The sequence below is a fragment of the Triturus cristatus genome, chromosome 11 (genome assembly GCF_964204655.1).
Source record: "Triturus cristatus chromosome 11, aTriCri1.1, whole genome shotgun sequence".
NCBI classification, from domain to species: Eukaryota; Metazoa; Chordata; class Amphibia; order Caudata; family Salamandridae; genus Triturus; species Triturus cristatus.
In genome coordinates, this window is record NC_140594.1 from 1,164,094,867 (window position 1) to 1,164,111,939 (window position 17,073).

A 17,073-nucleotide genomic window follows, 5' to 3' on the forward strand; every position below is an offset into this window, starting at 1 on the left:
AATCTACACCAAGAAACGAACAGAGTCTACATCTAGAAATTAACCAAGCCTACACCTAGAAACTAGAAAAAGAAAACCACACAGTGAGTGGGCAGTATAGAAAGCGAGACATTGCAATCCAGGGATCGAGCTTTGGTTTAACGAGATAATTTTGTCTTGCCTCGTTTTGTTTTATTTTGGCTTGCATTCATATTGCATTATGATACTTATTTTTGTGTGGCTACGATTTGCCATAATATTTAGCACCACCAGTTTCAAAGTCTTGATAGAGCAATTGAAAATTCAGATTTTCCGCAGCTTGGTGGGTAGAAAATCATGATTTTATTAAAGACACGGAGGCTGATATTATGCATGTATCTTTAATTGCAACTCACAGTAGCAACACCAAACAATGTAAAGAATTTAGAACATTACTTTAACATTCCAAAGTTCACAAAATCCTGTGAGAGGCAGCCATATTCCTTCTTTTAGCGCTGCGAACATGTCCATAAATTCGATCCATATCAAAGAACTATAATGCAAAAGGATAAATTCCAAATATCCTGCGACGCTTCTCCATAATGGCTCATTTCTTAACGTCTCCACCTGAAAGAGTCAAAACAAAAACATTAAAGAGGGTGAGAACACAGGGAGGGATAATATCAGCCTCCGTGTCTTTAATAAAATCATGATTTTCTACCCACCAAGCTGTGGAAAAGCTGAATTTTATGGCAAAGCACGGAGGCCAATATTATGCATGTTCAAAGCCTTGCCATAATATTCTCTACTGGACAATCCACAGGTTTAAAATAAAATTTCTTAAAGACAGAGTCAGAAGACCAATCAGCTGCAGCTAAAAGAGCCGTAAAATCACCACCCAGAATCAAGGCTTTAGAAGCCATAGATCCTCTTACAGAATGTGCACCAAACATTTTTAAGTCAATTCCTGCTTTAAACATTACCTCCCTAACCCAGTGAGCTAAGGTAGGTGCAGAGACAGCTTTATGTGGAGGTTTGAAGGAAATAAGCATTTGGGTTTGATCCTTCCTTAATGATTCAGTCCTCCTTTCGTACTCACGTACACATCTCACCACACAAAGCTTTCTACAATCGTTAAGACTCTGATAGAAAATCGTACTAGATAAAGTTTTGGTTCTTTTTGAAATAGAAAAACAAACACCTTCCGGCACAAAACGTCGCCCTGTAAATTCTAATGCCCTAACATCTGATACCCTTCTGAAGGAAATAAGACACAGTAGCATAACCAATTTGAGTGAAAGATCTTTAAGACTAAGAAACTCATTTTCATTCCAACTCATCAAAAACCTCAAGACAAGTTCCACATCCCAAAGTGAAGAATACTTAGCTCCAGGAGGAGCCTTAATTCTAACACTTCTCAAAAGTCTCTTGACTACATCATGTTGACCAACGGCGATGCTATCCACTAAATCATGGCCTGAGGAGATTGCTGATCTTGCTATATTGACAGTACTATATGATTTTCCGTTATGGAAAACTTCCGATAAGTAATTGACCACCTCAACTAAAGGGGCTGATACTGGATCCAAATTCCTCATAGTACAACAACGAACCCATCTCCTCCATGCCAATCTGTATGCCTTTGCGGTCCCTGGTGCCCATGATTCTTTAATGAGCTTTGAAGCTTCCGAAGATAAGCCTTGCATTTGCCAGGCTCTCCCGAAATCAACCAAGCTATGAGCTTTAAATGACCCTGAATAACCCTTTTGTGATAATCTCCTGAAGCGTTGGTTAGCAAATACGGTACAACCGGAAGAAGTACCCGGTCGGCTATCAACATTTCCAATACATCTGGATACCAGACTTGAGTCATCCAGAATGGTGTTACGTGAACTAACTCCGCCCTGTCTTTCTGCACCTTCAGCAGGACCCTCTGAATGAGAGCAAAAGGGGGAAAAGCGTAGCTCCGAGGCTCGTTCCAAACTTGCATTAACGCATCTACAGCCTCTGCAGTTGGATCCGGCTTCCAACTGTAAAACCTGCGAACCTGAGCATTTACACGATTTGCAAAGAGATCTAATGTAAGGGGACCCCACAACCTGTTCAGAGCTAAGAACATTGTTCTCTTTAGCCTCCAACCGCTGAAATCCTGCAGTTGCCGTGAGTTCCAATCCGCAATCGAATTGCTCACCCCGGGCAAGTATTGAGCAAGAATCATAATGTTTCTGCTCAGACAAAAATGCCAAAACTCCTTCGCCAAATCTGCCAATGCCCTTGATCGAGGACTCCCTAGTTTGTTGACATACCTTACTGCAGAAATGTAGTCCATCTTTAAAAGCACTCAACATTTCACTTGATCCTTCGTGAAACTCTTCACTGCAAATGATCCTGCCAACAACTCCAAATAGTTTATATGCATATTTCTCTCTTCCCCTGTCCATTTTCCCCCTGTGGTCATTGAACCACATCTTGCACCCCAACCTTGAAGGCTGGCGTCTGATTCTATGATCATATCTGGAGATGGCCCGAAGATTGCTTTGCCGTTCCAAACCACAAGATTCTCTAACCACCACGTTAGCTCCACTATCGCTTCTGAATCTAAATGCACTTTCTGAGAGTAACTCACCCCTTTCTTTAAATACAAAGTTCTCATTCTCTGCAAGGCACGATAGTGCAGGGGGGCTGGGAAGACTGCTTGAATTGAGGCTGTGAGAAGCCCAATAACTCTTGCTGTTTGTCTCAACGGAACCCAACCGTTTGTTAACAATCTCCTCACTTCCCTGCGGATCTTCCTGACTTTCTCCATTGGTAACTTCAACACACAACCCAAGGTCGAGATCTGAAAGCCAAGAAAGACATCTCTTGACTTGAAACCAGACAAGATTTCTTCCTGTTTACCATAAATCCTAAATCCTCTATAACTCTGACCGCTAGTGTAGTGTGTTCCTGAGCTTGTTCCTCGTTCTCCGACATGATAAGAATGTCGTCCAAATAAATGATTAATCTTATTCCCCTTGAACGAAGCCATGCTGCTATTGGTCGCATCACCTTCATGAAGCACCAAGGGGCAGATGTCAGACCAAAGGGGAGGCTCTTGAACCTCCACACTGTCCCTTTCCAAATGAACTTCAAAAGATGTCTTTGATTTACACAAACCGGAATAGTTAAGTAAGCGTCTTTTAAGTCTAGGCGAGTCAACCAATCTTCTTTTCTCAAAACATCTCTCAACATGTTAATACTCTCCATCTTGAAATGGTTGTATTCCACTCACTCGTTCAAACCTTTCAGATTTATTACCAGTCTCATTGTTTTGTCTTTTTTCTCTACCAAGAAGAGATTGCTTATGAATCCACCTGACGAACTCTCTGCCTTCTCTATGGCACCTTTGCTTTCTAGTTCCAAAACTTCCTGAGTTACTAAATCCTCCTGATCCTTTGCAAATCTTAGAAGAGGAGGCCTCTTTTCCTGAATTGGACTTCCTACCAAATCTATTTGATATCCTACAACTGTCTGAAGGACCCAAGGATCTGAAGTGATTTCCTTCCATCTGTCTAAGAATAGAGCAAGTCTGCCACCCACCTTTGGTTGTGTAGAAAAAGGGTCTTTTGGCAAACATACCTTGAAATCTGGTTGTCCTTTCGCCTCTAAAACTGCCTCTTCCTCCTCTCTGTCTCTGCGGATAGAATCCAGGAGAATAGGAGCCTGATTGATCATTTCCGGACCGGAAACCATCTCTGGTAAAGGAGCCTCTAGTGATACCAATTCCTCGGCCGGGAAAACGGCCGCGTAATCTCCCGGCCGTGCCAAAAACTCTCCTAATATCTTTCTGTGCCTTCTGAATAGAATTAAACGCCCCAGCGTACTTTGCCATTTCTTTTACAAATTCCTCTCCAAACAGTAAGCCATTCGCCGAATGGCCCGACTCTCTACTCGCCAGATCCGCCAATTTTGGATCATTTTTAAACAAAAGGCTCTTTCTCCTCTCAGAATAGAGGGAAGCGTTGGTGTTACCCAACAAACATACTGCTCTTTGCACCCATTTGCGCAATTCAACTGTATCAACAACACTTTCTCTAGTGTATGCCTCTTCACAAATATCGAATATCTTAGTCAGAGTACCAAATACGTTAAGTCCTTTTTCAAGTCCCTTTCTAGGGTCCCTTCCCATCTTATTTAAGAAAGTAATCATTTTAGCACCCAACTCTGGAGTATAAGCAACCTTATTTGCTAGAGATGGTCTAGGACACTCAGATCTCAGACGTGTTCTCACTTCCTCTGGCATTTTTTTTCTTATCCAAAATTCAACGTATTGAGCAACGTGTTTAGCCGGCATCCATTGAGGAGAGAGGGGGTGTTGGATCGTATTAGGGTCAAACATTTGCTCGCCAAATGGATCTTTCAACTGACCCAAAGAGTCGACATCCGAATCTATTTTCGCCTTTTTATTCGGAACATCCTTCTCTTCTGAAGAGCCAAATTCAGAAGAGCATGAAATGACCACATCCCCACTACTTGAGGACTCATCGCAGACAGTCGTCCTACGATTTCCCTTTTTGGCCTTTATAGCCTCTTTATTAGACTCCACCTGAGTCTTATCCTTGTTGCCTTTCATTAAAAAGGCCCCTTTATTCTTGCCCTCCTTATCTGAGATCAAATGTTTCCTTTTGCTGGCGACCTTTTTCCCCGAGCCACTTGGAATTGGATCCTCCTCAACAGACCAAAACTGTTCATCTGAAGGAGTTACCTTAGAGAATTTTCTTTCCATATTATTCACACAATCGTCCAATTTTTTCCCAAGTTGAGAAGCCAGAACAGACATAGCTTTGTCAACACACTCTTTAACCTTTCCTTCCAAAACATCTCCATTTTCATTATTATTTTCCATAATACCACTTTCCCCAACAGATTCCAAATTATCTCCCTCAAATAGACCAGATCTAATCTGATAAAATCCAAACAACACCACTTAAATCCACTTAAGAAGCGGTAAAAAATCACTAACCTCACAATATAACTTCAAAAAAGTTAAACAAATAATCTCCTCAATTAACACCTATTGAACACACTTGACAGTTGTAGTAAAATAATCCTATTCTGACAGAATGAAGTAACCGACTACGGGCTCTTTTGCATGTCCAAAAGATGGCTGCCAGTTTTTCATTTTGAAAAATATAATATTCCCAATCCAAAATGGCCGTATAAACATGTGACCCTAATATGGTGGCCTCTAAGGATTAAAATATGTAGTATTATTCACGTCACCTCTAAAATCTTAGTAAGAGCAGCTTGTCAAGGTAAGAAACGTTCTATCTTAAATTTTTTTGCTATTTTCATATTAATTACCTATTTCGCGCTAACTAGCGCTTTAATTAACAACTCCACATGTGAAATGTCTATTTTCTTTTAAAAATATCGGTAGAGAAAACGCGCCGCTTGAGGTCGCGCGCTAAATACAGAGACGTGCCGGTTGAGCTTGCGCGCCTCTGTTGAATCTAAATCTCAAATGCTTTCCCCATTAAGCAAGCGTATACAACAATTTATCAGGTTAGAAATTACATTTCCCGATAGCGAACTGAGCATCCTTGTAATCCTGAAGCAAGGACGTTCATAACTCACGAGCCATAGCGGTATTTATTTCAATATGCGAGCGCATTCAACCGACGCGCTCGAAAATAAACAATACAGAAATACCACTCATAAACTAATCTGAACGTTAATCAAACATCGCACGATATTGATTACAGAATAATCATGACACTGTCAAAGAAATTAAAATTTACATTAATTGACTTTCTTTTAAACCAAATTTAGTTAAATTCACCTTATACTCACTTATCAACATCAAAATCACAAAATAAACATCAAAACATTCCCAAACATTAAATTATTATTTCAAAACTTCATTCAATCATATGTCTAATTAATTATCTTTTATGTTAGATCAAATGAGCGAACTTATCTTAGCTGTGAGCAACAACAAAAGAAGGACTGTGGCTGCCTCTCCCAGGATTTTGTGAACTTTGGAATGTTAAGGTAATGTTCTAAATTCTTTACATTGTTTGGTGATGCTGCTTTGAGTTGTAATTAAAGATACATTCATAATATTGGCCTCCATGCCTTGCCATAAAATTGTCACTGCTCAAGGTATTGGCAGAATGGACAAGCTGGTCAGTAGCTCAAATGTATGTGTTCATGTCTCATGTGAGTGCATATGAAATACGCTGACTTAATTAGTTTCATGTATGTGTATATCAGCAGGAGGATTCATTAACGTTGCTGTACATTGCCTTGGCTACATATCTGTGTTTTGCTTTATCTTTTCTTAGGATGCTTTCCAAAAATACACCAAGAGGAAAGTCACCTGGATATCCCTATATGAACCCACATATATGGGCACTCGGAAACAAGGTCCCTTGATCAGTATGGATGAATCATTCATTGTAAACAGAGTGATCATGAAACCAGAACTCAAAGTAAGTTATTTTACAAGTGTACATTGGAAAAGGGTCAGTTCATAAAAGAATTAATTGATCTAAATCATTTCATAAAGAAGCATCTTAAGTGCACAGAAATCATTGTTTCTGTTACATATAGTCAAATATGCCAAATACAGGAACAGGTGTCTAGTATTTATTGCCTTTGAGCCTGTAGCATTTGCTTCTCATTTTTCTCTTGGGCACTTGACCCAAAGTGTGTGATTTTGCTCCATCTCTTTTCACCATCACACCTGACCTGATATGACCTCCTTCACTCTCACCCATATGGATGTTTGTGCAACACCTCACTTTTAAACACTGCTGTTGGAGCCAGGCTTCAGTTATCAAATAACACAGAGAGATAACAAGCATTGGCACTGAAGAGGCAGCTTTAATTTGCAAGAGAACTAACCTCTGAACCTCTTCTAAGGTACGGTAATTAAAGTAATACATTGAATCACTGACAAGTACCTTACAAACTATTAGCAGGAAATCTGGAATATAGTTAACAAGTTACCCAACAACCCTTTACCTCAAGAGTCAATAAAAGTGATCTTGTTGTACTGGGTACAGCTTGGCTGAGCTTCATTAAAATGTCTTGAGGATCATTTTCTGTGCAGACATGTAGAAAGACCGAAGCACATAAGAAGCATTTCAGCCAGATCTTACTACAATGGTTATAAGTAAAGAAGGAAACTATATTCATAGAATAAAGAGTAAAGGGTGATAAACTCCACCTAGCGGTGTGAGTACAGCCCTCAGAAACATCTGCACAAGAGTGAAATAATATAACTAGATCAGGTGCAGCTCAACTTTCTGACATTGCCTAGAATGTGGGTGTGTTTAATACATATTGATGTCAACAAAGAGGCATTCAGTAACTGCTGGCAGCTTCTGGGATTTAAAATACAGGAAGTGAACTAAGTAAGCAAGAGCCTCAGCAAAAAAATAATTTACAGGTAACAATCTAGTTGACACTCGGCATAATTAGGATGCCACCCGTAGGTGTTTGAAGAATAAGGGCCTGAATGAGAGTATAAACTGTTCCACCACGAAAACTGTTCAACCTGTCACATGAGGAGGAAATAAGAGCCTGGTTAGCAACTGTAACATCACACTGTGGATGATTTGTTACCACATTAAACAGTCTCCCCCACTTGTGAGGCATGACATAGAAGTCACACAGCATCTGGCTATGTTTCATCTTGTGTTTGGAAACTGCTGGAGTCACACTAAGCAGAGGAGGTGAAGAAAAGCTTGGATATGAACTAATTCCTGCTCATCCAGAATAGTTTGATCATATTTTAAAATTTGCCAGACACATACAGAGATGGAATTCATACATTTGATAAAATCCTAGGAATAAGAGATCAGAGAGATGTATTGATTAGGAGATGTATAGAGACTGTAGAACACATATAAAAAGGGTGTGACAAAAAACAAGAATTTGTAAGTTTGTAAAATTCAACACCTTGGGTAAAATGCTGCTTTGTGGATGAAATAGAAATAACTTTATTTAAATAACATAATTCATAAGTGATGATTTGCCAGGAGAAATGTGGAACTTCTTTTAGGATTAGCTCTGGAGTTCTTGCTGGTATGTTTTTCAAAGCTAAGCTGGCTTACCCTATACAGTCACAGTAACATACTGATTTGAGTAAACAAATCTTTCTTGTATTTATACAAACAACAACAGCTTAGAATGAGAACCAACAGGCATCCATTTTGTCACTGGTATCTATGCATTTCAGTGAGCCTCCACTTCTAGCTCCTGGAAGTAGTTTGTCTGACCTCACCACTGAGTTTGCAGTTTGTGACTGTTGCTGGTGCACTCTCTGAGAGGGATGACACTACATGCCCCTTGCCTATAATGAAAGTACTGGTCGATTATTGTGATGTGTTTTTCAGGGGATCTGTTGGTGTATGTCACTGTTTATGTTCTGTAGCTCATCTGGATATGTGAGATAAAGTAAGGGTGCCTTAAGTGAAGTTGTCACTGCTGCCTCCAGGAGTTTATCCTTTGTAGGCTATGGAAAGTTAATCTATGGATTTGTGCAAGTGGGAAGGGGTTATTGCAAAGGTCATGCAGAGGCTGAAATGGGTTGACACACTGATTGTGTTTTTGTTATTCCTTTTTTATGATTTGATGTAATAAGGGATTACTGTAAGTAGCTATGAATATATGCCCTCATTCCATCACCCTTCTCACATAGTTTCATGTATTGCATTGTAGCATTTATATAGTGCTTCAAGTGCCTAGGTGGGACACTGAAGCACATTCTTGAGCGTGTGGCACGCTTCACAATAGGGGTGTTCTTACTTGGAAAACTGTTGCATTCATTGTGATCTCCAGTCCTTTAATGTCCTGCCCATGTGTGGTTTGTTTCAGGATCTTGGCAAAGATTTTCTGATGGTGGACCTACCCTGCAGTGTTTTCGTTTTGTTATTGGAGCTTCATCTGGACTGCTTAGGTTTGTGTTTGTTCCACAGTCTGCACTGGTTACAGTTGGCTGATGTGGTATCCAGTTGTAGTGCTTCCTCCACAACTTGTGCACCATTGCTGTCAACAGAAGAGGATCCTGGAGAGGGTGACCAGAGAATATAGTCATTCGTGGTCAGAATGTGGTGTGTTCTTCAGATCTGATCATGCATGTAGTGCTCATGGGACTTTGAGCGTTCTGTTGTTGAGAGCTCCAAGTGTTGTAATGCTGGAATCAGAGGATCCAATTGTGCGGCTCATAATCTTGGGAATAGACATGTTTGTACTTCTTTCCTGAATTTTAAGTGGTCTTGTGAATTTCAGAGGTTGGATGGCAGTGATGTCTTCTTGAACAATATCTGAAGATGCTAACCTTAAAAAAGGGTAATGTTTTGCAATATCAGTGGAATTGTGTAGGTATTGCAGGCTTTTGTCCTGAATGGTTTTGTGGATGATGCAGAGTTTCTTAGAAATCAAGAGTCTTGCATCTGGTAGCCAAAGATATGCTTAAAGCACAGTGGTAATGATTCCACTGCAGTAGGGGAAGCAACAGTTTTGCTGCAGTGTTTTGGAACCTTTTTAGTTACTGTCATAGGGAACAAGAGGTGATATGAGGAGAGGAGTTGGCCTAATGGCTATGGCAGTTGACCTTAAATCTGGGGAACTGGGTTCGAGTCTGAACAATGACACTGAGGTGCCGATTACGATCCGGCAAAAACCGGGTACGAACCGTCGGTCGGAGCGTTTTCTCCGTCCGACTCGTACCCGGTCGTAAAACTTCACAAACATGGAATTACGATTCGCAAAAAAACACCGACCGACGAAAATATACATACGAATGTGCTCCGGGAATGCTGCGACGTGATGTCGGGACGCTGTCAGGCAGCGTTTCATGACCCAGGAACCACGATTCGAACCGACAGCAGTCCGGACGGCAATATTTTCACGGCACCAAAAAAGTGCCGGAAAAGCGAAGTACGTCGCCAAACGACCAGAGTAGGTGGCCCGGTACGCGCCGTACCCCCCCCAGCCCCCGTACGTTCGAGTCGTACCCCCCGTGTATGTACACCCATGTACGTGTCGAACCCCCCCCGTGTATGTACACCCGTGTACGTGTCGAACCCCCCGTGTATTTACACCCGTGTATGTTCGAGTCATACCCCCACCCGTGTATGTACACCTTTGTACGTGTTGAACCCCCCCGTGTATGTACACCCGTGTACGTTCGAGTCGTACCCCCACCCGTGTATGTACACCCGTGTACGTGTCGAACCCCCCGTGTATGTACACCCGTGTACGTGTCGAACCTCCCGTGTATGTACACCCATGTACGTTCGAGTCGTACCCCCACCCATGTATGTACGGTGCGTACCCGCTGGGGGTACGCACCATACATACACGGGTGGGGGTACGACTCGAACGTACACGGGTATACATACACGGGGGGGGTTTGACACGTACACGGGTGTACATACACGGGGGGGTTCGACACGTACACGGGTGTACATACACGGGGGGTTCGACACGTACACGGGTGTACATACACGGGGGGGTTCGACACGTACAAGGGTGTACATACACGGGGGGGTTCGACACGTACAAGGGTGTACATACACGGGGGGTACGACTCGAACGTACGGGGGCTGGGGGGGGTCGGCGCGTATGCGGGCACATGTCTCCATGGTTGCTGTGGGAGTTCGGTGCGGACGGTGTTTTTTCTATACGGTTGTAACATCGGACGCACGGGATGGATCGTAATTCCTCGGTCGGACTTCACTTTTCACATTTGTACGGTAAATCGTCCGTGGACGTGTCGGGCACATTTTCCGACCCGAGGACGTGTGGGGAATACTTCCCAATGCGATTCGTATGGACTTTTTACCATGCGAATCGTAATTGGCAGTTTGTACGGCACTTGTGCGATTCGTACGGTAAAAAGACCGGATACGAGTCGTACGGTGAATTTTTTTACCGGATCGTGATCGGCACCTGAACATCCTCTGATTCTGGGCAAATCACTTAATCTCCCCGTGCCTAACCAAAATGAATGTGTGTCCTCATGTAATGTAACTGGTGCTATGTAAAGAACTCTGATACCCGATTCGGGTCAAGTGCGCGCTATATAAAACTCTGCAAAAAAAAAAAAAATATCTAACAGCATATTGAAATTGTTGGTTACTGATATTATAAAGGTGAGATTAGCCTCTGTTCTTCACTTTAGTCTAAATAGGGAACAATGTACCTCAGTGTCATTTTCGTAATATTGCTATTGTAGACACATCCATAATCAAGAGCCATGTGAAAGCATGGAACAACTTTGGAATCAAACTTCTAGGATTTAAGATTTGGCTTTCCTCTGACCATTTATATAATGAACTGCAGATTACGTGTGCTTCTGTATCCTCTATCTTCTATTCTTCAATTGTATTGACCTTGCTGGTAGCAGGGTTTTTTAATACCATGTCAGGACTGGCTTCTATCAATGTGGATCACTACAGATACTTGACCCAAAGTTTGAGGGTTTCAGACGCGTGAATATTCAACTACAGCTACCATAGTGTTATTCTTTGACACAAAACTAATATAGTTTACAAATTATCCTCTCAGATAACCAGGTCTTGCACTGCACTTAGCCCCTCATCAGTAATTCAAGGTTTTTATTTGATTTGCTTCAGACCGCTACTGAGGTCAACAAATAAAAAAATACATGAATTTAGAACAATTCATATTATATACTTCAAAACAACTTCAAAAAACTCTTTAGAAACTTCAACAAATTATAACAGACAAATTCATCAGAAAGCGACTTGCATAACATGATTCAATCTTGAGCAGAAGAGACTTTGTATCTAAAACACATCGGCTTTACAAACCGACTGGCAAAACATGAGGTAGATCTTGTACTGCTCCATTACACAAATCACAGATACTTGATATGTTTTCTAGGTTATTCCATCTGGATGTATAAACTTTTAATGGAAGGACCCCCAACCGCAATAAAACCACACAGTGCCATACTCTGTGTCCTGGCTGAAAGTAATGTTTTACTTGTGAACAGTTTTCTACATCCAATTTGAAGCTTATTCTTGGTGTCAAGTTCTTTAGAAAGATCTTCACATGTGCTGGCGTCCAGGATTGTAAAAGTGCTACTGTGCAGAGAGACACGTTAAGAGCTATACTAAGATTCCTATTAAAAATGAACTGCGACCACTCGCTAAACGCAATATAGCACAGCACTGGGGCACGTCTACTGCCCCCCGACATCAGCAATGGTGTCAAGACCTAGATAGAGCAATATTGGCAGAAAAGGCAATATTCATACACAGAGGGTGTCCAAACAAGTGGGAGCGGGTGTGGGGCAAGTGGAATTTGTTCCGCGGCAACATTTGTACCCCTCCAACGGAGGAATCAGACACAGATTTAAGTGACTAACCCACAGGAACTATCAGGGACCCAGACACCTAGGTATGTTATGATACAGAATGGGGCAACTGTATATAATGTATTAACTGTGGTACTACCCAGTAAAAAGTGTAACATGACAATCGACATTGGTATGTGTAATCAACACTGTTTTTGGATTTGTGAAAATAAAAATATTTAAAAAAAATAAATACATGAACTGTGACAACTCATCTCTAAAAGTCTCAAATTTTAAAATGTGCCTTAGAGATCCTTGGTCAGCATGTAAAGCTTTATAAACCCATTTTATTATGTTGGAGATAGCTTTAGCATATGTACTACCTAAAGAGAACTATAGATGTAATGCTTAGCCCCTCCTCAATAAGTATCAATGAGGATTATGGGGCTGATTAATAGTTTGGCACTCTCACTGCTGTACCACTGTTGCAGCAGTCCCAAGAAGACCACTGAGCCACAGTCTTCCGCCCACCATATTACATGTTTTCCAAGGGACTAGCAGTGTGTGGGCAGTGGAGTCATGGGGGGCGACATGCTTCAGCCCTGGAAATGAGCCGTAAGCCAATGTTGGCCATATTGACAGTGTCTACAGCCAGAGGGGCATTGCTTCCATGCCTTAGTTGTGAAACATTATGGCCCCTAACCTGGAGGCATTGGAGGGCAATGCGTGAGTATCAGCTACATTACATATACACCCTAAAGCCATTAATTTGGCTCATTACCTGCCTTTCTGCCAACTCTCGCATTGCGGTGTCCCCACCAGGAACAGGACAGCAGAAAGGCAGATTGTAATTGGGATGGCAGTGAGCTGCACAGGACCGCCTCCAGTGGCCACCTCTACTTCTGCCATTGCTGCCTCAGTAGCTGAAAGGTCGGCAGTGGTGGCGGTTTTGTGGTGGTCTCACAGCACAAATTGAAAGACGGCAGTAAGACTGCCGAGGAGGCAGTATTCGGACAACCGAAAATGTTACGGAGGTCCCCAGACCAAAGTCATTGTAATCAGTCCCTATGTTTTTAAGATGTATTCCGGTCTTTTGCCATTGAGTGTCAAATTTGACCTATTTGTGAACAGGTTAAAATGTGACAATTGATCCCTGTAAGCGCTCCTCACCAATGTCCTTTAAAATTCAGAGTTTCTTTCATGAAAGCTAAAGGAAATGCAATCAATTCTTACAAGGATCAGTGTTTAGATGTCAATATTGTTTAAAAGACACAGTTTGCCAATATGAGAGCATTCTGCAGAAACAATCAATCCCTAAAATGCTGTTTGGCATGTCCAAAAGCAATATTAGCGTTCCATACTAGTAGTGTCAAATTGTAAATGTCCAAAGTTAGAAGTCTTTTAATAAATCCATCAGTAATCCAAAGTGCTCAAAGTGCTGGACAACAGTGATCAAGTTTTTGTTCCATGGCTCCATACGGGCAGTATATTCACAGTTTGCACTCACTCTCAGTGTCAAGACTGAATGCCAACATGCTGTGTTTCAGGTGAGCAGACATTTCCTTGTTCAGGGTTTTACTGAAACATTAAATACATGTTTACTGGGTGGCTGACATCAAATTCAAGATTGGCATATACCGGCCATTGTCGGCCTTTGAGATAGCACGAGATCCCTTTTGATGGTCGTTTAAGAATCTTGAGTTTTTTAGGTCTCCATAAGAGTCTTTGATGGTGGGCGGTTTTGAGTGTAGTGGATATATAGTGGCTGTGATGCTACTACATTCCTACACACAGTTAGTTTTAGGTCATCCTAGTTGGATAATGGTGATGACTCTGTGCCTTTACTCTACTCCCCCATTTGTCAGTAGATTTGCAATTACCGTTTTGCTTCTGTGATGTTGTATTGTTGTATTGATGTGTGTTTTCAAAGCCTCAGAATGCTCTGTATTGTCTATCATGCAGAATGTTGCACTTTATGACATTCCTAATCAAACAAACCTGTGCTGTACTGAGGGTGCATGAACTGAAGCAAACCTCGTGTGGCACAATTACAGCACTAGGCCTAGGATCAACATTTTGCCCCATTGCTCCAACCCAACCAGTGCTCAAGTTCTCTCATAGACAGACTGAGATTCATTGGGCCTACAGCAGGATTATTAGGAGTATTCTCACTAGTCAAGAGTTTATTTGCATACTTGAGCTTGTTTTACTCTGCAGGTGAGGTGCATCCAGGTACAGAAGATTCGCTATGTCTGGGACAGTTCAGAGAAGCAGTTCCAGAAAATTGGGTGAGTTAAAACTACTGTTTACATGTGTCTCCATAGTTAGAATTCCTCTTGCAAAATCCTTTCTCACCTGGCTGGGTTTGCTTTACACATTGCAGGGTTCTGGAAGACAAATACTCCTGCTCAGAGATACATTCAAAGTTTGGAACAGGATTTACAAGCGAAGAACACATCATCTGGTGAGCTCCTGCAGTCAAATCTGTTTTATGGTGGTGCTGTAGAGCAAATCAGTGGTACCCTTTCCCAGAGAACTTTTGAAACAATGTTGGCCTATACTTCTCTTGGTCTCACTCCCATTCATGTGTGGTAGGCGCTTTGTAACAGTTAAAAGTGGTGAATACAAACACTGAATTTCTGGAAGCAATGTGAGTAGGTATTATGGAAGGAGACAAATTAAGCAAAATGTTTTCAGACTCTCTGCACAAGTTGTGAACTTCAGTCTTTCTATTGAGATCTGAATAACCACTCCCTTACCTGGTTCAACTGGTTTTCTGAAACTCACCACAACACCATGATCCCTAATTTATATGTGTAGATTTACTCATGTGTAGATTTACCTTTACACTTATTGGTAATTTTACTGCTTTTGTCAATTCACCATCCTCCATGACTCCACCCTCTCTATGACCAAGCAGGTCAACGCCGTCTCCTCATCCCGCTTCAACACCCTCCGAATGCTCCGCAGGATCTTCAAGTGGATCCCCACCGAAACAAAAAAGAACAGTCACCCAGGCCCTCGTCACCAGCAGGCTGGACTACAGAAATGCCCTCTATGCAGGAACGTCGGCAAAGCTCCTGAGACGGCTGCAACGCATCCAGAACGCCTCTGCACGTCTCATCCTCGACATCCCCCGCCGCAGCCACATCACACCCCACCTGAGAGACCTGCACTGGCTCCCCGTCAACAAGAGGATAACCTTCAAGCTCCTCATCCACGGACACAACGCACTCCACAATACCGGACCAGCATACGTCAACAGACGACTCAGCTTCTACACCCCCACCCACCAGCTCCGCTACACCGGCCTCGCCCTTGCCACAGTCCCCTGCATCCGAAAAACGACCGCAGCCGGCAGATCTTTCTCCCACCTCGCCACCAAGACCTGGAACACCCTCCCCTCCAACCTACGGCAGACCCAAGGCCTACTGGCCTTTAAAAGACTCCTCAAGACCTGGCTCTTCTATCAGTAGCAGCACCCCCCCGCTCCCCCAGCGCCTTGAGACCCTCACGGGTATGTCGTGCACTCTACAAGTGACCTGATTGATTGATTGATTGATTTCTGAGTGTGAAGTTCCCTCAAAATGTGGACGTACATGTCCCTACTCCCAGAAACCAAGGGGTGAAGGCAAATTTGTGAGAAAATAGTACCTATTTACACAAGGGTGAGCTGTTTACTACCTAGACAGAGATATCTGTGATGTAAAGTACAGGGACAACTAAAAACATGATGAAAAGTGAGAATACGCTCACTTTATTCTTTTGGGAGACTTTAATCTCCATATGATATCACTGAGGAGAAGAAGGTGGTCTCCTCCCGGGAGAGTATTTCTTCCTTCGCCTTGTCGAAATTTATGTTCGAGCCTACATGTCGAGCAGGTCATGTTTAAGATCATATATTTTTGAATGTAATATTGGAAGTGCATACTCCCACCCCATTAGTCTGGTCGAACCACTATCTGATTACATTTAGGTGGACGTGTGTAGGGAGGACCCAAACACAAGGTGGATCAATGTCTCGGGTGTCGAGGGCTTTTTACTAGGCCTGGGCGAAAATTTCGTTCCGTTCGCGGAAATTGCGATAATTTGACATTTTCGCATTCGGCGGAGAGCGCGAAAATGTCAAAATTTCCGCTTTCCGCAGCTTGGCAATAATTTGTTTCTTGCTCGCGCTGTAAAATAATACATTCTCGCGCACGCGCGATCGCCTTACCTGAATCCCTGCATTCGCCGACAAGTTTTCTTGATCCGGTCGCGTTCTCCATGAGATGTTGGATTGTTTTTAGCCATTTGCGCTGTCTCGCAACAGTTCACGCCCACAGTGACGTCATGCGTCACGCGATCACGTCTTTCTTCTCGCGATCATGAACCGCGAGACAACTCAAAACAAGATGGCCGCGCCCGCGAGCAACCACATGGGTAAGTTGGCGACCCGCAACCATGCAGAAAATCTCGCGAACATGCGGGAAAAAAACTTCCGCATCTTCGCGATATTTCCGCTTGTTTGCGATAATTTTACAAATTTTCGCGATAATTTGCGAAAGTGGATTTCGCAAATTCCGCCCACCCCTGCTTTTTACAAGATTCAGTCAAAAGCCATTTGTAGGGCACTGAAGGGGAGAATGCCTGCTCTCTCAGGTGATGTGGTTACTGATGCTTAATGGATTGGCTTCGCTACCTGTCAACTGGTGTCGAAACTATTGTGGCGGCCATGCTGAGCTAAGCCTTCCTGTCCCCGGTACACAGACTCCCTCAATGAGTTTACGAGTCAGTGTAAACATCTTGAAAGACAGTGG

At 42.6% G+C, this 17,073-nt stretch overlaps 1 protein-coding gene across 1 annotated transcript in view; it reads left to right on the top strand.

Annotated features, from left to right (window-relative positions):
* The window catches only part of LOC146788643 (putative cation-transporting ATPase 13A4), a 383,399-nt gene that overhangs the window by 96,139 nt on the left and 270,187 nt on the right, over nt 1-17,073 (top strand). The window contains 3 exon segments of the mRNA XM_085635852.1: nt 6,285-6,431; nt 14,492-14,562; nt 14,658-14,738. Of these exon segments, the coding sequence (XP_085491978.1) occupies nt 6,285-6,431; nt 14,492-14,562; nt 14,658-14,738 (299 nt within the window).